The sequence below is a fragment of the Rutilus rutilus genome, assembly GCF_951802725.1.
Source record: "Rutilus rutilus genome assembly, chromosome: 3".
Taxonomy (NCBI): domain Eukaryota; kingdom Metazoa; phylum Chordata; class Actinopteri; order Cypriniformes; family Leuciscidae; genus Rutilus; species Rutilus rutilus.
In genome coordinates this window covers 17374739-17390795 of record NC_140211.1, presented here as the reverse complement: position 1 = coordinate 17390795, position 16057 = coordinate 17374739, and the positions used below count along the sequence as shown (strand labels likewise).

Sequence of the window (16057 nt, the reverse complement as noted above, 5' to 3'; positions counted from 1 at the left end):
GTTACTAATTATTTTAAATAATGGCTAATTTATGGGTAAATCACTTTAGAAATTACTTTGGAAATGTATGGCACTAAAACAATTTCTCAAGTTGGGAGTAACACATTTTTCTTTGCTTTAGAAAAGCTCATGTTTACAGTTTCTGGTATGAGTTGACATTAGTTGCCCCATTTTGTCAGTGTGTTAAACACATTTCAGTCATAGGCTGCCTGTTACTATAGAAACAAGCCCATACAAAGCACAGCAGGGAAATGATATGCAGCCATACATGGGGCGGGTCAGTAGCAACAAAATGGGGCTGGTTTTAGTATGATAATGGGCAGAATGGAGTTTGGGGAAAGAAAAGGGAGGTTTTAGTTTTTCAGCACGGTAAATCTGACCTTGCTTTACCTGTTTGGTCGCAGTGATCACCTGGTTCTTTGAGTCTGAAATCATTGTACTGCCTGGGTTTCCTTTGGATTATTTTTTTTGTTTACGTTCCCACCTTTTCTCTTTTTCTTTCATTTCCTTGATACACAGGAACTTTGTAAAGATGTAAAGAAAAGTTTTCCTGATTTATGAAAGAAAAGGATGTACATACTGTATCAATTAAAGGAATGATGCATAAAGCTTGTGCACGTGTCTGAAGTTGCATGCGTACACGTACAAATGTACATTCAAAAAGTTAAATAAGGGCAACATTATATACCTCTTAAAGCAGTGGCCTTTGAAGGGACCTTTGATTTCAGCAAATGAAAAATGTGCACAAAAAAAGCCATAAAACAGTTCATAGTCATAAGTAACATGCAAGGCTCAAATAATTTGTGCAAAACATGATCTCATTATTGACCCCCATTACACATTCTAAAGGATCTTCTATGCCAATTCTCAGTGAGTACTGAGCATTAATTAATGATTTTGAGAAAGAACAAACAGATCGTGACCTAGCATGGTAAAATGTATCTACTCTCAGTGCCAGACCTTTAAGACGGGCTTTCAGTGATATGACATTCAGAGAGGGTAACTTATAGCCTTTAAAAACACAACAGCAACAAGCACAGAGACTGGAACATTTTTCAAGGGTGTGTTTGTATTGATAGGGGGCATTACGAAGGGGCACAAGATCTGACGCCACAGTCGGACACTGAAAATCTGGGTCAGTGTGTGTGTGGACTGTGTACATGTGAGAAAGGCCAGTGGGTGCTGCTAAACGAGTTGTGAGGTGCCGTGGAAACGGAAGAGATAAGATTAACAGGTTTAAAATGGAGTGAGCGACTCACTAAATGAGGACTGAGTTTATTAATATTCATCAGGAGACAGACGTTCCATCATAGCAGCTGAGAAACAGATAGCACTGCCAGTAATACAGCTGAAATGAAGCCTGTTCTGGACAGAGGCTCATGTTTATTTATTCACTGAATATGTGAGTTGACAGATTTATTGAATATAAGATGCACAAACATTGAAAATGAACAAAGAACAAAGATTTATTAGCTACTTATATTCTCATGCAAAGAGATATAAGCCTCTGAACAGAGAGAGGAACAACAGAATAACAGTGAAAGGCTAAAAATTAATGAAGGGAAGCCCCCCAAAATAGAAACTGGTACGATCCAGCCTGCTCCTACCGTTGCCCTCGGATACATCAGCAAGAAACAAGAATTGGGAACTGCAGCAGCTAGGTTACCATAGTAACGGGATGGCGAGGAAGAGCGGGAGACTCAGACAGAAGTAGCTGTAGTGGTGCAGGGTAGGTTCATCTCGCACATTGAACCCCATGACCGTCCTGTGAACAGTGAGACTTTGAGGGGCACCTGAGAATAGAAAGAAATGAACTGCCATCACTAGATCATCTATATCTTTTGACCTACATCTGCTGCATCGTTTAGTTTTATAGTAAATTAAAGTCAGGCTGCAGGATGGAAGGCCATCTGGAAATGTAATTCAGCTTAATTAGGTTACCAATCAAACGCTGTGACACAGCAAATCCCCTTTGTAGTGGACAAATCTGTTTGATAGTCTGTCTGATATGATTAAGGCTTCGATTAGAGCAATAAAATGCTTCTGAAGCAACAAGGAAGACTCTGAATAGATCACAGCATGTTCTCTACATCCAGAAGCTCGTCTTCATACTAAGATAAATGATTGTCGTTTAAATAAAGCTGTGTGGATGTTCACTCACAGAGATATTCACTTCCAAATCTGCAATGTGCTGAAGAGATTCCATGGTCTTCTTCACCAGCACTGTTCACCAACATAAGATTCACAATTTTGAATGGAAATCACTTCTTGTCTCTAAACTAATATTCTGGGTAAAATACTAGTTATGCTCTTCTGACAGCATTTGCAGCTTAATGTCAATTACCACCATAGTTATTAGAGCTAACTAAAATTATTAAAACATTTTTGTTAAACTAACTGATTGCATTTCGGGGATCTAATAAAACTAATAAAAGCACATAATAAACTACAAATTAAACTAAAATATAAATATTTTAAAAAGCTAAATCAAATTATTAATAAAAACTATAACAGTATAGAAATATTGTTAAAATAAGACTGATTACCACAGAAAATAATTCAGAGATAATTTACACAGAACTATTTCACCCAGAATATTCCTTTCATGTTCATATAACAGGTCATGTGAGGTTTCCCTCACCAGCAAACTGTTCCAATTGTGAGATCTCCACTTCAAACAGCAGCTCATCATGGATTTGAGCCACCAGCCTAAAAAGATCAAGACACACAGAAACTAGAACAGACCTATCAATCTCAACGTGGGGGATGTAATGACCAGACCATGACCACTAAACCATGATGCGTTTAGTTTCTGGAATGTGACACCAATATTACATTAAAAGGTTCAGTAATCTTATTGCTCTACATTGGTCTGGATGCCATCTACTGCAGACATATCTCCTAATACTCACTGAGAGGAATCGAAAGAGACTTGGAGGGAGGGGTGAGGAGACAGAATGAAGAGGGAGGGATAGAGAGATGCTAACAAAGATAAATGACTGTAATATAGAGCTGCACTGCAAGTTGAGTGATTCACACAGATAGGCTAAGAGAGAAAGACAAAGAATATCAAGGGATATGCAGAAAGAGAAAGTAAAGATATCTGTGGAGAAGAAATAATAAAATATATAATTTATAAACTTGTAATTTTAAAAATGTATTACCATGTCTAAATTAGCATATACCTAGACTAATAAATGCCGCAAAAGTACTGTTCATTGTTAGTGAATGATGCCTAATGCATTTAAGGGATAGTTCACAAAAAAAGAGGAAAATTCTGCCATTATTGACATCTTCATGTCTTTCTAAACCTGTATGACTGACTTTCTTCTGTGGAAGATAAAAGAAACAGCATTTCTCAGTGTTTACTCATTCACACAACAGAGGTCAGGGGTCACCAAAGCAGTTTGGTTACCAACATTCTTCAAAGTATCTTCTTTTATGTTCCACAGAAGAGAGTCATACTGGTCTGGAACAACATGATGGTGAGTAAATGATGTCAGTATTTAGTGGGAACAATCCATTTAACTAATTGAACCTTAATGTAAAATGTTACCACATTTCCCAAACACAAAATGTAGTATTAAGATACACATGGGAGTATAAGAGGGAGTGGAAAACTGGATGGATGAACGGATGGATGTACCTGGCAGTGTAAGAGGCAGAAGACACTTGAGAGCAGATTTTGATCATGGCCATTTTGGCTAGGTCTGCAGCTGAGCCTGAAGAATTACACACAGTCATTGTGACAATCACAAATGCCACACACATTACAAACACAAGTAGAAACACACAATACCCTGTAGTACAAAGTTGACGGCCTGTCTCTCTGCTTGGTTTCGAAGGCTCCAGTCAGCAGAGTGAATGTGAGGGAGGGAGCGACGCCTTCCCATTATGGACTTCACAAATCCTAAGGCATCAATAAGAAAGAACAACTTATACACACTTTCAACCTTATTATATTCAGTCACTCATTCACACACAGACTCTTTACGAATCACTCATGCCAGTGCATTCCGGGGTAAGGCAGACAATAGGTCAAAAGCTTTACGCATAAACCCCTGATGGAAAAGAGTGAGGTCAGCTGGTGGACTCATTTGGAAAATCTTTTTCCCAGAAGCACAGAGACGCCAGGAGTTATGGGACACAAAGAGAGACCACTGCATGTATACGTGTAAGTGTTCAGGAATGTGTGTGGCTCAGTGTGGGCGCATCATATGTACTGACAACACTAATGAGACATCACTGGAATGTGCTACTGTGTTTCTCTGCTATTGAGGATTACGAGCACGTGTGTTGTTTCTGTGTGTTTTGTCAAATGTGAAATGTTTGTCTGGCGTATCCTCATCGAAGTGTATGACGGTAAGTCATCACCCGTTCATGTCACATTTCCAAGTTTGTGTACTGAAATAACATACAGTGGCCACATATATTTGGACACTTAAAGGGATAGTTCACCCCCCCTGAAAATTCAGTGGGGTCCAAAAAAACAAAAAAAAGTATTATATGGCCAAAAAATATTAAATATAAATAAAATATTTCGGGTTCCACAGAAGTCAGTCAGTAACAGGTTTGGAACGACACAAGTTTCAACAGACCTTTCATTATTGGGTGAACTATCCCTTTAAGACATTTCATTTTATTTCATTGCATTACATAAAATATAAAACCAATATACAATAAAACCGTATTTGCAGTTCTAACAAACTGTGACCATTTCTGGGGATGTATGACATCAACTACCCTCAAATTCAGGCAGGCGTCCTAGCAGGTCAGATTAATTACCATACTATTTGACAAGCAGAAATTGTCCAAACCTCTTTTTGTAAAAGTTATTGCATCTGAGTGACTCAGTTTATGTTATATTTCTTTGAAAATAAATGTCATTTAATTTGATATTTTGTTCATGAAATGACACGCATACGTTTTTGTGTAACTTAAAGGGACAGTCTACCCAAAATGAAAATTCTGTCATCGTATGAGACACAAAAAAATACATTTTGAATAATGTTGGTAACCAAACTATTCCATCATATGGACAAATTTTTTTTTTTAATTACTCAAAATATCTTCTTTAATAGTTTCACATAAGTAAGATACAGGTTTGGAACAACATGGGTGTGAGTAAATTATGACATAATTTTTGGATGAACTATCCCCTTAAGTTTCCAAATACCTTTTGGGGTCACTGTAGTTCAGGCCCTCCATCAAAGCATGCATCAGCAAGTAATAAGTAATTCTACTTTTCACCTCTGAGAAAGATCCTGTATCAGTCTTGTCTCTTTCACATTAAACTACATAAAATCAACTCTCCAAATCAAAAGACAGCACATAAAGTCTCCCTGAATGGAAGATTAGACACTATCAGACTCCTACTGGAACACCCTGTTCTAGAACAGATTACTGAGAGAGAAAGCTCAGGCTTTAAAGCCCTTCTCAATTTCATTTTCTTGAATATCTTTCTTCCCTCTCAAAACCTGATAAATTTCCCAGCAAAATGATAGCAGGTGTTTTGTTGCTGTGCAGGAATGTCAATATCTCCAGTATTGATCGTGTAATGAGCGCACTGGCTGAAACTTGCAGTCCTGGACCTTCAGGTTCACATTCTGAGGTGCCTGTTTGATGAGTAACTCTGAACACTCATTTTATAACCTATATGTGAATTTACAGAATGCACTAAACGAGATCATCAGCTATTAGAACAGGAACACTGACAATAAATATATATTTTTTGGAATGTATCTGACTGATTTTCTGATTGAATACAATACAATACAGTGAAATCTATGAAATGTTTGATAGCAAAGGTAATGTCTAATGTCAAAGGTAAAGTCTCAGTAATTTTTCATTGATAAGAGGGAATGCTTTCTCTCTTAGTTCCCATAATATTCATGTCCCCTTTCAATTTCAGCTGACATGGAGAAGATTTCTTTCAAGGACAATCATTTTCCACTCCATTGCCAGTTAAAAGATACCCATTGGTTGTTACTACTAACCAGTTTATATAAAGTAAACACAAAGCACTGTACATCACAGTATTAAGATAACTCTGTTTATCAGACTCAATATGATAATGCCTGACGAAGATGTAGCAAGCTTATATATGCCATTACTATAGTACCTTTTCATTATTTTTAGCTTTTAATCAATCATCATTAATCATTCATAACTATTATTATGTTAGCTGACTTCTACTTAACTGTCTTGCATTTTCCTCTAGTCTGCATTGGCATACAATGTATTATCATTTATCATGCCAATACAGCACACCAAACTAAATTTACATTTCAAATTTGATAATAATAGTAAATATGGCCAGTAACCTGCCTGCTGGATCTTTTTAAGCAACACTGAGGAGAACGTAGATAGAATATAAATGGCAGCAGCAAACGTAACTGTGAGACGCAGTAAGAGAAGTGAAGTGTGAGCGACTTTGTGTGAAGTTCACACAGTGGTGTAAAAACCATGATGTGTGTAATATCAGTAAAAGTGTGTCCTAACGGCAGCTCTAAACACAGTGAGTTTTATAAGTGAGCGTCAGCTGCTGTGCTGCCTAGTTTCTACTCTCCATTTATCACACACACCGTGTTCGTGGCAGTGCTGGATGATGTGCTGGATGAAGGCCGGCACCTCTCTGTACGTCTGTAGGAAAGAGTCCTGAAAACGGCTGGCCTCCTCTGCACTCACACCCAGAATACTTGATAACCGCTCTCTTCCTGTGTGCGATGGTGTGTGCGAGAAAGAGGGAGAGAGTGTCAGTGGACAACAGCATGAGAACAGAAATATTCCAAGCTTAAAACAGTTCAAGGTGAGACAAAAAAAGACAAAATTAGGTGAGGCACAGAATTATTGGTGAGAAAAAGGCTAAATCCATTCTCCCAATGTTGCTATGGCAACAACTACCATGACAAAAAATGTGATAAAAACATGAGACCACTAACTATAACTTCTGATATTGCGTAATATGTGATATAACATGTACAACGCAGTTCAAAAGTTTGGGGTCATTAAGATTTTTTTTTTTAAATAAATGAATACTTTTATTTAGCAAGGACACATTATATTGAAAAGAAAAAAATACATTTATAGTGTTACAAAAGATTTATATTTCAAATAAATTGTTCTTTTAAAAGTTCTATTCATCAAAGAATCCTGAAAGAATGTATCACTGTTTCCACAAAAATATTAAGCAGCCGACAGTTTTCAACACTGATAATAATAATAAGAAATGTTTCTTGAGCACCAAATCAGCATATCAGAATAATTTCTGAAAGATCATGTGACACTGAATGATGCAAAAAATCCAGCTTTGCCATCACAGTACTAAATTCATTTTCTAAATATATTAAAATAGACAAGTTATATAAAATTTTATTAATATTTTACAATATGATTTTCCCCCCTGTTTTTAATCAAATAAATGCAGCATTGGTGAGCAAAATCGACTTCCAAAAACACACAAAAAAATCTTACTGACTCCAAACTTTTGAACAGCAGTAGTTTTCTTTTTTTACCCCATTTTATTATCCATCAGGCAAAAATTCTAAGTCATCATCATTCAGCCGACCTTTCTTCATTACGGCACACAATTTAAGGCATTATCATGTCCACAGCACAAGTAAGCTGTGTGCCGTAGTTCAATACTAAAGTCTAATGGTTGGTTCAGATCTCTAACCTTAATTATAGTGTTGATAATAACAGTGATGCTTAGAAAGCAGCACTAATAAAAACCTAAGAAACACTGTAGCATTAGATATAGGGTAGCTACTTGCATTACTCCAACCATCAAAATACAAAGAATTTGACATCAGTCCAACTACAGTAACAACTAGCCGCATGACATGCAACTTGTTTCACGCAAAGTGACCTGTTGAATAACATAGGACAGAGTTCATATACAAGCGAGACTCAGGCTCATTTTCATCTGACCTTCTGTCTGCCTGTAATTGAGATTATTTATAGACAGAGATGGAGAGTGAATATATCAAGCATGTGAGCAGGGAGATAAAGATGGCAAGAGGTACGCAGAAGTAATGAAGAGTGTGTGTCTGCATTATCACTGGTTGAGATCATTTGCTCTCTGGTGCTCCTCCTTTTGCCTAATTACTCCAACCTCTCCACCTCTTAATCATCCTTCTCTCTGGGATACTCAATAGTTAGCCTCTTATAGTCTGACCCAATTGTGTGTGTGTGTGTGTGTGTGTGTGTGTGTGTGTGTGTCCACCCCTCCCCCTCACCTATGAGTGTGTGTGTTTGTTTTTGATTATCTTCCATGCTACACCTCCTTTTAGTATTCTGTAACCATGGCAATCCATCGCTTTCTGCAAGATTTTCAACATATGCTGACACTGTGGCGCTCTCACCCCTCTTCTCTCTCACTTTCTACCAGCACTCAGTCACTCAATATTGCCTTCCTCATGCTGTTTCTATTTCTCAGTTTTCCTGAGATGACAGTATGGTAGAAATTATGGTTTCGCTCTGTCGCATCAAGCTTTGTGTCTTTGTAAGAGTGCATTAAATGTCTTATTCAGCAACTTAACGCTCACAAACACTTTTTAGTGAGCCACTTGTGAGACGCTGGACTGAAAAATATAAATGAGAAAAACAAGCAGAGATAGGCTCAAGCTGACCCAGTTAAAGTAAAGTAGAACAGTGACACCCTCCTTCAGTCCCTCTCTCTCCTCCACAAACACATAATAAGATTCTTTTCAGGCTGTAGTCATGGAAGCCAGATTCTGGGAGATCTCTGCTAGCAACCACTATGAACAATAAGCTCTCTGCACTTGACTTATAGAGCAAAGCCCTGCAGTCTGGGTCACAACTTTTTTCTACTTTTCTCTTTCATAAAAAAAAAAAAAAAAGTATGTATCTCTGCTTTGCCTATGCCACAATCATTCCTGTCAGGATGATATTCAAATGCAGATAAGTATTTTTGTGTTTTACTCCAACTTGGGACTGTGCACATTCTTTCAGTGCTGTCGGGGTGTTTTCTTGCAGCTCAACAGTAATTAGTAACATGGTATTTACAGCTCAAGGGAGTCGCCATGAGCAAAGATGGCAGCATGCAGGACTTCACAAGACTGCTTGAAACAGCCAGTGGAGAGAAGGTTGCGTGGTCGTACATGCATTATGGGTAACATGATTCTCACCAGCTCCATAAACCACAGAGTAGACGATACGCTTGGCATGCTCTCTGTCCTCCAAACTCACTGTGTCCTCGCTCACACCCTTCCTAAAGACAGAGACATAGACATTTATGTAATGAAAGTGCCAGCAGTGCTGGTATGTTGGAGGCATCAGTGTTTGTGACAGGGAATCAGAGGCTGCCAGCAGATGTCTTACTGCATTAGAGCAGCGGCTAGTGTTAGGTTAGCACATAGACTTTATAATATCAAAATCTTGGCTCTTTGTGGCAAGCAACACACAAACATAAAAGAAGGAACATGCAAACAGAAATACTGGGATGATCTGGGGTCATTAGAAAGTAAGTTACAGAGTGGGGGCACGAATCCATCCCCACACACACATACTGGGCTCATGTCAGCAATCACATCACACTTTGTCTTGACAGGCCTGTCTCCGTGTGCTATGGTAACTGTGGAGATGTGAGCATCAGAATGATCAGCTCTCATCTCTCTGTCTTGCTCTCTGTCTGGTTCACTGCACACAGCCGCAGGGTGAAAAACACAGACTGGTACTGCAGGACTCTTTGCCCTCTTCACAGCCTGTTTATTACCCTTCATGTGTGTGACAAATGGAACATCTAGCATTCTTTAAACACTTCTTACTTTACTCTCTGGGACTAATATCTTTTAATTTGTCAGCATCAACACAATAAAAAAAATTACCTAGCACTTTCATTCAAATATAAAAGACATCAGTATAATATAGATTGCTTCAAAACAGTAATATTGTAAAATTGTATTACAGTTTAAAATACATCTTTTTCTATTTAAATTTTTTTAATTTATTCCTGTGATGGCAAAGCTGAATTTCAGCAGCCATTACTCCAGTTTTCACTGTCACATGATCCATCAGATTTGGTGCTTAAGAAACATTTCTTATAATTATCGTCAGTGCTGAAAACTGCTTAATATTTATGTGTACACATTTGATGTTGATACATTTTTCTTACTGATCCCAAACATTTTAGCATATATGTGTCTCTAAAAACAAATATGTACAGATCAAAATGATAAAAATAAAAGCAAATATGTGTTCTGTATAAGTGTTGGTATGGTGACAGTCATACTGTCTGTGTATATAAGGTGTGACACTCTTATGGTGTGTGTACCCACCATTGGGCCGCTAGCATACTGAATGCGTCTGCCTCAGGTTTCTGAAAGATTCTCAGTAACTGTGGGTCAGCTGACAGGTGAGCCAAGAGACGCAACTCCACCTGACAGAAATCTAAAAACACACAGAGACAGATGTTATAATGACCTCCAAATTTAATCTTCAACCACACAACATTTTTTATAACTCTCCTTCCTAATAACAAGATAAAGTGGGAGAAGTTAGCAGTGAATGGTGTGTGTTGGCATCTCTCCCATCAGTGTCAGTAGGAACGGTAATGCACCTATCAGCTTCTCTGTCAGATAAAAGAGAATATGAGAGAGGATAAGTAAGGATAAGTTAAGGGAGGAGAGAGAGAGTGAGAGAGAGAGAGAGAGAGAGAGAGAGAGTGAGAGTGAGAGAGTGTGTGTGTGTGTGTGTGTGTGTGTGTGTGTGTGTGTGTGTGTGTGTGTGTGTGTGTTTATACTGAAGTGACTGCCAGAGCAGCACTGACTCACCTTCATCCACACCAACACTGGCACCCAACACGGTGCCATATCCTGTTTTTGGACTATAAAATAAACTATGTGCCGTGTATTAGTGTTTGATTATGTCGAATTTAAACTGTTATATCAAGTCATTTGAGAGTATGCTGAGCTTTATTTACTAAGATAAAAAGGGTGAGAGAGATTCTGAGAAGAGAAAGAATTATTTGGTTGTTATTTTCCTTTACTGATGTGTTGGTGTGGGTGTAACAAAAAAATTTGGGAAGGAGGGAGAAGTGGCTCATCTTTGGCAGAAGCAGCAGCTCAAGTGAAAGTTTATCTGATCTAAATTGTCCATCAACTGAGCGGACAATGAAGCATCACAATGACAATCGAACGGACAATGAAGATGGAGCTCTGCAGTTTGGATGCATTTCATTTCTAAAAATGAAGACAAATCAATTTGTTTATGTGTTTCCCCATGTACGATAACAGAACATTAATGGATAATGAATAAATGAACAGTGTGAATCTAATTATAAAAGAGCAGCATGCGGCCAAGCCGAGGGACACAGTGTCAGTCAAAGAGCCAGTGAAGATTATCTGTCATTTCCTCTGCTATTGATACGTGACAGAGTCAAATGGCATGACATAATGTCAGTTCATATTTCATAGTCCTTTCTTTATAGTCTAATAAAGCCTCATTAATTAAACCTGAAATCCTGACTAACCAGGCTTGAGGCAGTATGTGTATCTTTTGTCTTTCGATGGAAAGAACAATAATGTGAATATTATGAAATTAAATGACAGTTTAAACTTCAACCATTGAGACATTTGAAGAGAGTTTTTTTTTAAAGCTAAATAAGACAACATTAATCATTTAAGATAGTTTGATGCTTCAATGAGGACCAGATGGCAACTTTGGATAAAACTACATTAAACTTTGTCCTAAATGAGCTTCTTTAAAGGGGTGGTATAATGCCCTTTTCACAAGATGTAAAATAAATCTCTGATGTCCCCAGAGTGTGTATGTGAAGTTTTAGCTCAGAATACAGATATTTTTATATAGCATGTTAAAATTGTCAATTTTTGAGGGTGAGCAAAAATGCACCGTTTTGTATCTGTTCCTTTAAATGCAAATGAGCTGCTGCTCCCGGCACAGAGGGCGGAGCTTCAACAGCTTGCACTCACACAGACATGCACTGAAAATTTCAAAAACTTTTAGCCTTTTTTGTTCAAACCGGATTTAGACAATGATGGACACGAGACTCAAGAAGAAGTGACAACATGTAGAATGCAACAGGACGTTTCTGAATGGTTAGTTGATGAATTTATGTAGCTGATGTGTAGTTATCTTCTAGTCATTGATTAGCCTATTCGGTCTTGATAATCTATAAATCGTGTTCTGGGGCCGGGGTTTATGTAAATTTTAGGGTTGATGATGTCACTAACCCCGGAGGAATATCGTGTAGTCCCTACCAGCCGTTTGTTGTAGTCCTTAAAAAACAATTTCTTTAAAAGCAAATATCCCCCTTTGCTTTGAACTTTGAGCATTGCAACTTTGCAGATGTTGTTTATGCTCAAACAGCAACATTACACACTAAAGTGAAATCATAATCAACCACCCCTTTAAATGAGCCACAGTCAATCTTTTCCATGTGGTATGATGGCTAGAAACAAAATAACAAAGAATGAAGTAAAGATTAATCTAACAGGCCTAAAGTATAGATGCAAATCACCATAACTGAATTCCATTTAGAGCTACTTAGGGAAGTTTGTCAGATTAAATCTATTCCTGTACTAGCTTCCCGTTTTTATTAGCAGTTTATTAAATGCCAATGTCCTTGTGTCAGCATATCTTTTTATTTCAGTTTCCAGAATGATGAAAATGAAGGTTGCAGATTAGCATGTGTATGTAACATATGAAGTCAACAACTCCATAGGCAAATATATTGACTTACTGATTTAGAATTGCTGTTTGATCTTGTGCATTTCTAATTAAAACCTCACTTATAAACCATGGAACAAACTTGAATTCAGAAGAAAATGTGAGTGGAGCTCGCCTGTGCAATATTTTCCATCATGATGTGTTAAGATCAGCGACATTTTGTGAACAAAATCTAGCCATTTCAATAGGAATCCACACGAACAAGAGTTTTGTGTAATGGCAGAAAAGTTCCCATTGGACGTTCACATTGGTCACGCTTAACAAAGCTGCTTCATGCATTGCTACACTATTGACAATGGACCATTCTCTGCCCACAAAATGTATACAAAATTTCGCTAATGTGACTCCACCTTAAAGATGTTCTGGGTGGTTACTTACTGATCTCAGGTGTTCTGGTTAGAGCTGAAGATCTTTGCCCGAACCCGACGGGACCCGACGGGTTTGGTCGGGTTCGGTCTTAATTTCTATTATTTTACACGGGCTCGGGCCGGGCTCGGGCTCGCGCTTCGGGTTGCGTGGTAAATGAGCGGTCAGGTGATGTGTTTAGATTAGCGTGAAAATGGATCTTGAGGAGGTGAAATGGAGGCTGGTCTCTGGAGGACTTATTTTATTTCTTTGTTCCAACTTCCAAGTGGCCTCTAGCCTCCGTTAGTCATGAATAAATTATGTTAAAAAATGTATAAATTACTCTTTTTTTCTTTCTCTCCCTTTTCCGCCGAGTGGTGCGTGTGCCGGCTCGCGGTGTGAAGCGTGTGTCCGCGCTATTCTCCGACACTCTTATCACTGCTGATAGACGGCCTTTTGGACAGTCGGGCTGTAAACGGGTTCGGGCTTTTAAAAAGCTGTCAATCAAAATGTACTTGTCGGGCTCGGGCCTTTTCGGGCCGAACTTTTAAGGCCCGATTACAGCTCTAGTTCTGGTCCCTAGATATAGCTAGCTGTTGTTTTTATAAAAATTTTCGCCATATCGACTGGAAAATCAATGGCACACTAGACAAGTGGTGCGAGATGAGTTATGTGCTATGGTTTAAAAATGTGGTGTTTTGAAGAGCCCTAACCTTAAGTAGGAGCAAAAGTCATCACTATTAGCAAACACCAATATTCATAGTTTTCTTATGTCCTTTCCTTTTAGTGCCAGATGCTGTCTATGGTCCAAAACTAAATATCTAGGCATAAGAGCAAATTCCCTTTACTCCGAGCCAGCTAAATTAAGATCTATTAGATAACATTTGAAGAGCAGTGGCTCTGTTAAGGCGAGTCTGGTCTTAATGCAAAAATAGTCCCACATTGATTTATAAATTAAAAGGTGGTCTAAACGTAGACATACAAAATCAATGACTTCATAAGCAGTGTGCTCAGCTACTAGATATATGTGTTTCCCTGTTCACACAGATGCAAGCTCCCTGTATGATTGATTTGACAAGACATGCAATTGATCTGGTCTGAGCTAAACAGAAAAAAAAAAACACAGTTATTTTGGTATAGTATAGCTATAATAGGATAGTATATAAATAGTAATATTTATATACTATTTATTTATTAATTTAAATAGCTTTTATTTTTATTTTAGCTTTATTTATATTTTAGCATTTTGATTTTGTTTGTCATTTAATGTTATTGTTTTATTAATATTTAGCTTTAATTCATTTTTATTTCAGGTTTAATAATTTTAGCACTTCAACATCACAGCACTTCAAATTTATTTTATTTCATTACTTGCCATGGCAACATTTCTAATTTTAGTAGTTTTACTTAAAATAATAAAAACACTGAATACAACCAACAAATATATGAATGTATAAAAAGTCTAAACTACCCTTTGTTTCTATATTATACAAGCTCAAATGTAACAATTAAACAAATGTAAAATTGTTCCAGACAGCTAAGCTTTGGTTCTTATATGGGAGATTCAGATTTGAATCCATCCTCTCCTCTTTATCTTGCCAATACTTTTCTATCTCCTCTCACTACTGTCTTCATGCTAAAAAAAAAAAAGCCAGAAAAAAAGCCCCCTCAAAAATGCTGCGGCTCTATCTAGTTTGTTGTTTGATGCACCTCTCTCCTCAGTAAGCGGAAAGAGGGCTTCCAGTAAAACATATTTATTGAAAGGTGGTATTGACTGATGGAGCAGTTAAGAAAAAGGTTGCAAGGCCTTTTGGGAATGATGGTTTTAGTTGAAAAGTACCTGATATGAAAGGATAAAGTGAAGTATTATTATATCTGATCTGAAGGCTCAGCGGAGAATTCAGGAGAGATGCAGGGGATAAAATAGAGGGTTCTGTTCATTCTGTTCTAAAGAGGCCACCAGACAAGGGGGGAACGAGGGATGACTTTGTCCTCATTCTAGCCTCTCTGTTCTCCTTCTGGAAACAGCCGTACACATCGTACGATTGGATGTGACAAGGCCACCACAGGGACAGGAACTCACACTGCTACTGAACCAGCCCCCGCGCAAACACACACACACCAAATATGCATATGTCAGCAAACACATAAAATGTGAGTCCTCCTGAGACTTAAAAATATCAAAGAGACAAACGCCAATTAAGTGATCTCACATCACTTCCCTGTGTCCCTATTTCCCTCTCATACACACAGAGTTTAAGGGGTTTGTATAACTTTGTTGTCCGGCCAAAAGATGAGATTGTGGGCCAGAACAGGCTGTTTCAAAGGTTGTGAGTACGCTATTGCCATGGGGTTTGAAGGCTGGCCTCTTCTACTGCAGGTTACGTTGTCCTTGCCATGACACAGTTATGTAACAACACACTGACACACCTCACACACACTCAGTGCTGTCAGAACAAACACATACCCAGACGTACAAGTGCTTGTCCTAAAAACACCATTATTGCTGTGCACTTCACAGCACAAACTTTTACAAACTAAATAAAACATCAACAAGAGGTTTCGAAAAGAGAAGTTTGGCTTTTTCAGAGACACTCACCTGCAGAGAGGAATGTCCAACCCTTTCGTGGAATGAACATGGCACGTGGGTGCACAGTCACTACATCAGGGTTCTTTCCTATACACACAACAATAACAATAAAATCATCAGTTAAAACACATAATACAAATGAGTCAGACTTCTTAACACAATATATGCTATTGTATCACAGTATTTTTGTTTAAAACCTTGTGACTGAAACATTATAAATACAATTTAAGCTCTAAAATCACAAAGCAATGTAATCAGGGATGCTTGATATAGTACACGCATAGTTATTAGGTGATATAATTTCTCTTAGATTTACATTTAGGTGATTTTTTCCATCATCTAAAGTTGACTTAACGTTAATTGTTAAAAACACCACTAACTGAATAACACTGTTTTTGGCAAATCCCAAAATGA

General features: G+C 37.9%; 1 protein-coding gene across 3 annotated transcripts in view; it reads right to left on the bottom strand.

Annotated features, from left to right (window-relative positions):
* Nucleotides 1–1261: 1261 nt before the first annotated feature.
* The window catches only part of LOC311286926 (DNA polymerase nu-like), a 45349-nt gene continuing 30553 nt past the window's right edge, over nucleotides 1262–16057 (bottom strand). The window contains exons 18-26 of one of the 3 annotated variants that reach the window (XM_084403384.1): nucleotides 15653–15730; nucleotides 10299–10410; nucleotides 9150–9232; nucleotides 6585–6716; nucleotides 3800–3910; nucleotides 3647–3722; nucleotides 2642–2709; nucleotides 2162–2223; nucleotides 1262–1793 (exon numbers count right to left, since the gene is read on the bottom strand). In XM_084403384.1, the coding sequence (XP_084259510.1) occupies nucleotides 1701–1793; nucleotides 2162–2223; nucleotides 2642–2709; nucleotides 3647–3722; nucleotides 3800–3910; nucleotides 6585–6716; nucleotides 9150–9232; nucleotides 10299–10410; nucleotides 15653–15730 (815 nt within the window). In that variant the 3' untranslated portion in view covers nucleotides 1262–1700. Of the gene's footprint in view, nucleotides 1794–2161; nucleotides 2224–2641; nucleotides 2735–3646; nucleotides 3723–3799; nucleotides 3911–6584; nucleotides 6717–9149; nucleotides 9233–10298; nucleotides 10411–15652; nucleotides 15731–16057 lie in introns of those variants that run through there. The other 2 variants (XR_014626673.1, XM_084403385.1) reach the window with 2 other exon arrangements.